The 10,299-nt window shown below is 54.5% G+C and overlaps 1 protein-coding gene across 2 annotated transcripts; it reads right to left on the bottom strand.

Annotated features, from left to right (window-relative positions):
- Window positions 1-988: 988 nt before the first annotated feature.
- On the bottom strand, window positions 989-7,174 carry Ddn (dendrin). Of its 2 annotated transcripts, XM_042677637.1 has the most exons (3): window positions 7,140-7,174; window positions 4,940-5,011; window positions 989-4,479 (listed from the first exon to the last, which is right to left on the bottom strand). In XM_042677637.1, exons 2-3 carry the CDS (start codon window positions 4,984-4,986, stop codon window positions 2,601-2,603), a joined length of 1,926 nt encoding a protein of 641 aa, XP_042533571.1. In that variant the 5' UTR covers window positions 4,987-5,011; window positions 7,140-7,174; the 3' UTR covers window positions 989-2,600. The 2 variants fall into 2 exon arrangements, with proteins under 2 accessions (XP_042533571.1, XP_042533570.1); XM_042677636.1 differs by lacking the exon at window positions 7,140-7,174 and having other exon boundaries at window positions 4,940-5,148.
- Between the last annotated feature and the right edge of the window lie 3,125 nt (window positions 7,175-10,299).

Raw genomic sequence — 10,299 nt, 5'->3', positions numbered from 1 at the left:
AACAGCCCCTCCCCTTTCTTTGCCTCTTCCTACAAGAGCTACTAGAAATCGGGCAGTATGGGCTTCAAAGAAGCTCTGGGGTGGACTTTCTGTTTTCCCCGTGGAGTGTGTGTGTTGGTTCTGGGGCTTGAACTCAGGGCCTGGGTGCGCTGTCCTTGAGTTTGGGGTTGTTTTGTTTTGTATGTGTGTTTTGGTTGTTGTTATTGTTGTTTTTGCTCAAGGCTAGTATTCTACCACTTGAGCCACAGCTGCACTTCCGGCTTTTTGCTGGTTAATTGGAGCTGTTTCCTGGCCTGCCATCCTCAGCTCTCAGCCTCCTGAGTAGCTAGGGCTACAAGCGTGAGCCACCAAACACCTGACTCCCACAGGTTCTTAAGCCCACAGAGGAGAGACTCTCACAGAATGGAGCCTGGCCTGTGGCTCAGGGTGGCCTGGGGGCCTCCTGGCAGCCCTGCCCCTTGACTCTTGCGCTGAGTCTCCGTGGGTGCTGGCAAGTGACATGGAGATAATTGGACACTAAACCCCTAAGTGTTTTGAGAGCAGAGTTGGAGACCTGAACGCGAGCGGGATTCAGTGGGAGTTGGGGGGGACTGAGGTGGGGCTGAGGGACCGGGCAGGACCCGGAGACTGAGTCTGGGCGAAGCCCCCGCGCCTGCCCGCCAGCGGCTAAATTTACCCAGGCTGACTCAGCCCTTGCCCGGAATGGGGGGCGGGGGGAGTGCGCCGGGACAGTGGGAAGAACCGGCAGGGTGCGGCATGGTGGTGGTGGTGGTGGTGGTGGTGCCGGTGGTGGTGATGGTGTGGGGGGGGGGGAGGAGGAGGCAAGGAAGGGAGAGTCCCGAAGGCCAGGGGAGATGGGTGGCTCAGGAGTTTCCAGCCAACAAGGGAGCCCTCCTACCCCTGGAGCAGAGAAGCCCTACTGGAAGGACCCTATGGGGGACAAAGGCCAGGGAAAGGAACAAGCCAAAGCTAGATAAAGGGAAGCTTTAGATTTATTGAGCGCCTACTGTGTGCCGGGCACTGTGCAAGGCGCTTTGTACATACATACATTACCGCATTAAGTCCTCACAACAACCCTGCGAGGTAGGTGTTTCTTTAAAAAATAAAACCCCATTTGACAGATGAGGAAACTGAGGCTCAGGGAGGTGAAGTGATTTGGCCAAGTTCACATGGCAGAGACAGAGGAGGTATCCAGGATCGGAGAAGAGTGGTGGGGAAAGCCAGACTTCAATGTCTGTCGGAGTCCCAAGCCGGCTGGCATGAATGAGCACAAAAGAGGGGGTGGAGTGGGGGCGCTCCAGAGGTCTAGGAGGCCGAAGGCCTGCTCCCGAACCCGCACGCCCGCCGCGCACGCGCTGGAGCCGACCACGCCGGGGACAGGAATCGGATTAACCGGCTGTACCGGGGAACCGCGGGGGACTCGGGGAGTAGCAACCCGGGAGATCCGCGACCTGCGCGCGCCCCGTAGTGGCTATAGCGAGAATGACACCCCACACCTACAGGTTTCTTGGGTCTCGCCTTATCCTAAGACTTGCTTTCCTGGGCCTGGCTGTTGTTTTGGAAAAGGAAGAGGTACAGACATTCTCGGGTCCTGTCAAGTGGACGGCACCAAGGGGATGGGAAATCCTGGCTCCGTTTGTTTACATTCGACCCTCACTAAGGGGGAGGGGAGTAGGAGAGAATAGAAGAGCCCAAGGAAGTCTCAAGCTCATTCATTGGCTGTCTTCCCTTCCCAGCTTGGGACTACTACAGACCAGGGAGAGTGAGTGGCAGTGCTACTCTCGTGCCCTGGCGCTCACCGAAACCTGGGAGGCTGAGATAAGAGGCTTTCTCCCACTCGGATCTTCGTAAATCCCTGGACAGTCTCCTGAATTGAGGATGAAATGCAACGGACAAGGAGGCTGTCTTGGAACCTCAGATTCTATTCACTTTTTCCTGCCACTCTTTCCTGCCTTGTTAAAGGAGAAGATAAGATAAAGCCCTCCTCAAGGAAAAAAAAAAAAAAGCCAAATTTCCAGAGATAGAAGGATAGACCATAGAGTTTCTTCTTTGTACATTCCAGAAAGGGAAAGGATTGGTCTTAAGTCAACCAACCCATCAGTGGCAGATTTGGAAATGAAGCTCAAGACTTGTGACATGAAAAGTGAACCCTCTTCCGGCTTTGTTGGTCACTTCTGGATTCTTTCCTCCTCTGCTAAGGAGCTTTCTGTCACCTGATCACTCTGTCACTGGGTCCAAAGCCCCTCTCTCCTGATCTTCTCCTTTCTGCCCAGAGGCCTTGCCTTGATATTGCCACCATCCCTGCCCTCCTGCCTGAGCCTCACACCTAGGCTAACAGCCCCTGCAGAGGACACCACTGTGTGTCCTGAATCTGGCAGATACTAAATCTACTGCTCAGACTCACCTGTCTCGAAACAAAATCATGAATGGGCACATGCTCCCTTTCCTTCCTTTCTATTTGAAGTATGGGAACAGGTATAGGTAGGGAGATGAAGAAGAGCAAAGGAAGTGGGGGGGGGGGGGGAGAAAGGGGACCCAGCAGGCCCAAGAATAGATGGGTCCAGGGGAAAACAAGAAGAGGTGTACCTCACTGTCTTTCCTTATTTCCCTCTGGGGTCCCCTTGGTATCCCTCGCCGGGAAAAGGGTCTGTCTCCTCATTTTGGCTGATGGCATCTACCTTGTGGCGCAGTTCTGCTGTCTTCCCAGCCACCGGCAGGGTCCTGTCATTCCGACAGGAAGCCCCTGGGGTTTCTGTGTCGCTTCCATCTGAGGAGCCGCTATGGGCGCTGAGCTCCTCAGCTTCGTCTGAATCCGAGTCCGGGGCCGTGTGGCGACGGATCCGGGACACAGCTTCCCGCAGGGCTCCAGCATAGGGCCCTGGGGTTCGAGCCCAGCCTCCACCTATACGCTTGGCGACCACCGCCGCTGCCACTTCGGAGCCCTTGGTGCTGCGGGCGCATCCCGGAGCCGCTGGGCCTACGACTGAATTCTCTGGGCTACCTGGCTGAGTGGGGTCATCTCTCAAGTTTACTTCGCCCACAGGGAGCCCCAAGATGCCGGAGGAGGACCGCCCCTCCATTGAGGAGTCCCCTGGATTCCCGCCCTTAGCTTCACATTTGTGCCCTGTGCCCGGTTGTTGTACAATCCGACCGTTGGACAGTTGCTTTGGGGAAGGTAAAACCGTGGGCCTCTCGCCCTCCTCCTCTTCTTTGCAGGGCTTGGGCTGCCCAGGGCCAGCCCCAACAATACATGGCTCCCCAGAAGGCAAAAGCTGCACCTGCGGGGTTCGAGGGGTCGGCACATACTGGGACCTTATCACCACACACGTGGCATCAATGACAAAGACGCCTTCTCTCCGAGCACGGCCGTGGGAACTGCGGGGCAGGGTGTGGGCGCGCCGGGCCACCGGCCAGCCCTCCAGGCTCTCAGGTCCTGCCCCCTCTCTATGACCCAGGGACTCTCTCCACCCGGTGCCGCCTGGAGCCCAAGGTCTGGGGAGGGTCTGGCTATGTCTAGGGGGCTGCTTTTTAGGGGAGGAAATCCAGCATTTGGGAAGCCAGGGGTGTTCTCTTCCTTCTTTCCCTTCCCTGGAGCCCTGCAGGTGGTGCCTGGGCCGGGGCGCGGGGCGCGTGGGGCTGAGGGTCGCAGGTACAGATCCAGAAGGAGCTGTCTCGGTGCCGGGCCTACCAGTACCTTTGGCTTGGGAATGGCCAGCAGCAGCTAGGCCTGGGATTTTCTCCACGGCCGCCGGCTGGCCGGACTCCAGCCTCTCTCTGGCTACTCCACAGCCTGCAGCTCCCCCTAAGAGACCCCGGCTCTGTCGGAGACCCCAAGCCCCGAGGACGTCCCGGTAGATTCGAGGATCCAGCCTCTTTTTTGTGAGCCCTCCCTCTGTCCTGACAGGGTTGGGAGCCGGGGTGGAGGAGATGGGCGCCTGGGAGAGCACCGGGCCTCGCTTAGTCCCCAAGGTCCTGTGGGGGCCATCGTAGGAAGGTGGAGCCACGTAGGGGGGTGGCCGGTCCCAGCGGCGACGCGGGGCGGTGCCCGCTGCGCCTCTCAGCAACAGGTGTGCCTCATAGCTGGGGGGCCCTGGCCTCCTCCCCCCCCAGGGCCCCCCCCACGCCGCCCCTGGGTCGCTCTGCGGTTGCGCAGATGGACGGGACGCTCGCCCCACCTGCCCGAGGCGCCCAGGCCGAGAGTAAACCAGGAGCCCCGAGGGCTGGGCCAGCCGAGGGGTGTTCCGGGGCTCTGGGCGAGGCTGACCCAAGGGACTCCGTCGGGCCCCACCAGCTTTGCGCCTTTTTCGCTCGGTCTCCTTGGCCTCCCGCTCCTGCGACGCCGCTTTCCTTTTCTCCTGCTCCCGGGCTCGAACCTCGGCCGGGGGCCCTGCCCGCCAGTTGGTCGCCTCCTGCAGCACCCTGGAAGCCCAGGGTCGGCGGGGCGGCGGCGGTTCAGGGGATCCCGGGCGTGGCCTACACCTGGGACAATGAGCGGGAATCCAGGTGAGCAGGGTGTGGGGGAAGGGAGCCGAGGTCCGGGGAGCTGGGAGCGCTGCACACCGTGCGGGACGGCCGTGGGATGGGGTGCTGGCGAGGCTGTGCTGCCGTGCACGTGCGCACAGGTGAGGGCTGAAGTCGAACTTCTCGCCCTCTCTCCACGCACACTTTACCAGCGCCGGTCCCATTTCCCCTCGTGCCCTTTCTCACGCCCACTCCTGTCCGCCCACCTCACCCCTCCAAACAACGCTGAATGAATCAGGTCCCAGACTTCGAGGGGTGGGGGAGGGAGGCGCGGGAAAGAGGAGGAGGGGGGGGGACCAGCGATTATTACTCACGGGTGCCTGGGGGGAGGGGGAGGGGCGGGGAGGGGGAGGGGAGATCGAGACCCCACTCCCCACCTCACCACTGGCTTTCCCTTCACCCGTCCTCCTTCACTCACGTGCGGATCTGGGGCCCGCGAGCCCAGTGGCTGGCCTGGAAGTCCATGGGCTGTCGAGGAGGGGCGCGGCGACTATAATGACAGGAAATAGTCTTCACTTCGATCACCAACAGCTTAGACTTCTGCACCCAGAGGCAGCTGCCAGACTCTTGGTCCTGGAGCTCCCGGGGGCTGTCGGGCCCCTCGGAGAAGAGCGGGCCATCCAGCATCCTGCCCCACCCCACCCCGGCCCCCCACCCTCCCACCCCGCCCGTGAGCCCCCCTCCCAGCCCAGGGAGCTGGCGCCCACTGCAGAGCGGCGGGCCCAGGCACTGGGAACTATATATACCCAGGCACACGTGTGTGTGCCTGTCTGTGAGTGTGCGCGCGCATGTGACACGGCGCGGACTGCTCTGCGCTGCTACCTCCCCCATGTGCCTCCCCCCCCCCCCAACACACACCCGGGGCCCGGGATTGGACGCCCCTTCCCCCTGCTCTGATCTGTCCCCTCCCCCCCCCCCCGCACCCCCAGCATGATGGGATCCTCGCGAGTGGGCGAGTGGGCAGAGGACAGACTTCTTGCCAAGCTGACAGTCCCCCCACTCTCTGCCCCCATTTCTTTAACCTTCCAGCCGGTTTAACCCTCTACTCTCCTGCTTGGCAGGTTGCCTGACCACCAGGATTCTTCTACCCTTGACTTCCTGCCTCCTCGGACTTGTCTCCCCAACAGGGAGTGGTGACAACAGAACTCAAGGTCTCTGCCTGCCACTCTTGGCTGGTTACCATGGGGTTGGGGTGCAGGAGGGGCTGGCTGATGGGGACTATTTTTAGCGGCAGTGGCATTTGGGTGCAGAGATGAGATGAGTAACCAGCTCCCAAGCAGTAGAGAGGAGGAGGTGGCTTTCAGGAAGCTTTTGTGCCACTTTGGGGGCGAGTTGCCCCCTCCCCCATCTCAAAAACATTCTTAACACTTCTGTTCAGTGCTGCAGCTCAGAGCTGCTGATATAGCGGATATAGCGCAGGATGTCTGTCTTGGCTACTGAAGCTACTCCACCACTGCCTTTCCAAAATATTTGTCCTTGGGAACCCATGGAACCCCCTTACCCCTCAACAGCAGGCTTTCTCTCCCAATACAGAAGCCAGAATTTGGGGGTTCTGATCTGTGCCTATACAACTCTGCCCAGTCTTATGGAGAACTAGGGTGCTTATGCTTATGGGGGGCAGGGAGGGAGATGTTATGCTCCCTTGGCAAACGGAATCCACTAGCAACTGAAATAAAAGTAGTCACTCCTAGCATAGCGTCCCCCTGCAACCCTCCTCCCCCACCTCAAAGTGCTAGTTCACTTATTTAGTGCTTGTCTGAGGCAGAGCTCACCTTTTGGGCTCATTCTGGACAAGGGGGTTGTTGCTTACACCCACATGATCCCTCCCCCTAAGCCTCTACCAGGTGTCCCCTGATTCACCATGGTAATGTTAGTGGCAGCACAGCCCACGCCAACCCTTCCATGCAGAGACTTAGCAACCATGCCTGGCAACCATGGCAGCAGCAGCTCCACTGGAGGGGAGGGGGGCAGGGAGGGAAGCATGTGTGTGTGTGGCAATGGTTCCTTAGCAAGAAGGGACAATTTGCCTTTCCTGAAAGGAACAGGTAAAAACAGAAGCTTGTGAGACTGCCCTTCTCTCAGCCCCATCCTTAGATGGAGAATGGTGGTCTATGTTTTCCAGGTGGTGGTGGGGAATGAGAGAAGCAAGAGACCCCAGTTTGTTGCCCACAAAAGTACCTTTTAGGGGGATGAGGACCAGAAGGGTTGTTGTGGAGAGCCAGAGATGAGCGTTACTGACTGAGAAACTGCATAACAAAACCCAGGGCTTTCTGTTCCCTAACATGAAGTTTTAAAGAGAACCCAAAACAGGGTTCTGGTGCCTCATGCCTGTAATCCCAGCTCTTCAGGAGGCTGAGATTTGAGGATCATGATTCAAAGTTAGCCTTGCAGGAAAGTCCATCAGACTCTTATTTCCAATTAACTAATTAATTAATTTCCTAAAAGTCAGAAGTGGAGAATGTGGCTCGCTCAGACAGCCTTAAGGAAAAAAAAAAAAAACAAACTCAGGGATAGCACTCAGGTTATGAGTTCAAGCCTAGGATCAGCACACACAAAACATAAAGAGAACGTCCCCTTTCCCATTCCCCCACCCCTTCAACTGCACACATTGCACCTACCAGCTGTACCGATGGCTCTAATTGCAGGCGCTTCCTTCCACCCTGGGTCTCACTAAAGGCCTATGGCTTTATAAAGTCCTTGCCTCCTCCCTACCTCCTTGATGAAGGAATGTGATGTAAGGAGGCATCTGTCCTTTCCACCATATACCCATTCCCACACATACAAACATATTTTAGCTCTAATAACTTGGCAGCCTTCCTCCCCCAAGTTTGGGAATGTGCTGTGAGAGCTGTGAGGAGGTGAGGAAGCCATGTTTTTCTTGTTTGGGGGGTCTTGCTCTGTAGCCCAGACTGTCCTCAAACTTGTGATCTACCTGCCTTGATCTCCTGAGTGCTAGGATGACAGGTGCACACTATCAAAGTATGGTTTGAAAGAATCAGGATAGCGAGGATGGTAAAGCCATGGCGGCTTATGGTGGCTTATGACTGTAAATCTAGCACTGGGGAGGAGGCTCAGGAAGATTATGAATTTAAGGCCAGTCTAGTTTACAAGATGTCCTGTAGGAAGGAAGGAGGGAGAAGAAAGGGAAAGAAAGAAAGAAAGAAAGAAAGAAAGAAAGAAAGAAAGAAAGGAAGAAAGGAAGAAAGGAAGAAAGGAAGGAAGGAAGGAAGGAAGGAAGGAAGGAAGGAAGGGAAAGGAAGGAAGGAAGGAAGGAAGGAAGGAAGGAAGGAAGGAAGGAAGGAAGGAAGGAAGGAAAAGAAAATTCTATCATGCCTACAAGGCAGTAGGGAAATGGTATCCAGGATTTGGCTCATATCCCACAGTCTGCCAATGCTTGTGATTGGAGCTGACTAGTTTTCTGTCACATAGTTCCAGCACTGGGAACGGATGTGATGGGGTGGTCATAGGTCATATTCTGTTGTTCCCCTATTCTAGCCCTACTCTTTTTTTTTCTTTGTTGGGGCCTGAACTCTGGGCCTGGGCACTGTCTCTCAGCTCTTCAGCTCAAAGCTAGTGCTCTACCACTTGAGCCACAGTGCCACTTTCTGGCTTTTTCTTCTAGCCCTACTCTTAACTCATTCTTTTTTTATTGGGGGGGGGGGAGGGTCATGGGCCTTGAACTCTGGGCCTGGACACTCACTGTCCCTGAGCTCTTCAGCTCAAGGCTAGCACTCTACCACTTGAGCCACAGCACCACTTCCAGTTTTCTGGTGGTTAATTGGAGATAAGAGTCTCATGGACTTTCTTGCCCAGGCTGGCTTTGAACCATGGTCCTCAGATCTTAGCCTACTGAGTAGCTAGGATAACAGGCATGAACCACAGGCGCCCAGCTCATTCTTTTTTTTTTTGTTTGTCGGTCGTGGGGCTTGAACTTTGGGCCTGGGCATTGTCCCTTAGCTGTTCAGTTCAAGGCTTGTGCTCTACCACTTAAGCCACTGCGCCACTTCCAGTTTTCTGGTGGTTTATTGAAGATAAGAGTCTCACAGACTTTCCTGCCCAGACTGGCTTTGAACTGCAATCCTCTCAGACTCCTGGATTATAGGTGTGAGCCACTGACATCCAGTTTTTTAACTCTTTCTTACATTGAAAGAATGGCAAGAGATTTATAGATTCAAAGAGACAGTTTAGCCAAATCCAATCACAGCCCAATCTTCAGTCAGGAAAGCTGATGATACTGGCTGGTTTCTCTGCCTAAAGAAGACACTTGAAGACACTTGTCTATTCCCTGGAGATCTCTGTGGGATTTGCCATGGGCCCCAGCTATGGTCTAGGCAGAGGAGAAAGTGAAATAATGCAGGGAGCTACAGGAAATAGAGTACAGATCAAAGAGGTATAAGTATACTTAATGATGGAGCCAGACCACTTGGGTTTCAAATTTGTGTTTTAAGTTTTACAAGCTGAGTGATCTGTTTAAACTAGAATAGTAGTAATAGTACCAAGTCTTTTTTTTTTTTTTTGTCACTTGTGGGGCTTGAGCTCTGGGCCTGGGCACTGTCCCTCAGCTTTTCAGCTCAAGGGTAGTGCTCTACCACTTGAGCCATAGTGCCACTTGTGGTTTTCTGGTGGTTTACTAGAGATAAGAGTCCCACAGACTTTCCTGTCCCGGCTGGCTTTGAACCATGATCCTCAGATCTCAGCCTCCTGAGTAGCTAGGATTACAGATGTGAGCCACCAGCACCCGGCTAGTATCAAGTCTTAAGACTAAATGAAGCAGGGCTGGGAAGTTGGCTTAGTGGTAGAGCGCTTGCCTTTCATGCATGAGGCCCTGGGTTCGATTCCTCAGCACCACATAAGCAGAAAAAAAAGCCGGAAGTGGCACTGTGGCTCAAGTGGTAGAGCGCTAGCCTTGAGCTGAAGAGCTGAGGGACAGCGCCCAGGCCCAGAGTTCAGGCCCCACAACTGGACCAAAAAAAAAAAAAAAAAGACTAAATGAAGCACTGGTGGCTCATACCTGTTAATCCTAGTTACACTGAGATCTGAGGATCACGGTTCAAAGCTAGCCCAGGCAGGAAAGTCTGTAAGAACTTTATCTCCAATTAACTACCAAAAAGCTGGAAGTAGAGCTGTGGCTCAAGTGGTAGAACACTATCCTTATGAAAGCTCAGGGACAGCACCCTGTCCTGAGTTCAACTCCAGGACTGGTTAAAAAAAAAAAAAAAGGGGGGGAAGAAAAAGAAAAAGGAGAGAGAGGGGCTGGGAAGGTGACTCAGTGGTAGAGCGCTTGCCTTGCATGCATGAGGTCCTGGGTTTGATTCCTCAGCACCACATATACAGAAAAAGCTGCAAGTGGTGCTGTGGCTCAAGTGGTAGGTGCTAACCTTGAGCTAAAGAGCTGAGGGACAGCGCCCAGGGCCATGACTGACCAAAAATTAAAAAAAAAAAAAAAAAAAAAGGAAAGAAAAGCAAAGAAAAAGGGGGGGGGGAACTCTAAATGAGTTCACATGGTCTAAGCAATCCCTCATCAAGAAAACTGAAATTCTAAAAAAAAAAAACAAAAACAGAAACTGAAATTCTCTAAAATCTGAAACATGTATGCTCTCAAGAATTTTAGATAAAGGGTTATCTGTATAGATATAATACTGAGAATAATAACTGGGACATAGTTTTGTGTGTGTGTGTAATTACAAATTGTTACTGAGTTGAGAAAGCCCTATGAAGTAGGAGGGTTGGAGAAATAGTGTCTAACAACGGTAAAAATCAAGCACTGCAACACCATGA

The sequence above is a fragment of the Dipodomys spectabilis genome, unplaced genomic scaffold (genome assembly GCF_019054845.1).
Source record: "Dipodomys spectabilis isolate Male_0828 unplaced genomic scaffold, ASM1905484v1 ptg000039l, whole genome shotgun sequence".
NCBI classification, from domain to species: Eukaryota; Metazoa; Chordata; class Mammalia; order Rodentia; family Heteromyidae; genus Dipodomys; species Dipodomys spectabilis.
The sequence above is the reverse complement of the archived record's forward strand: the minus strand, read 5'-3'. Positions and strand labels throughout refer to the sequence as shown.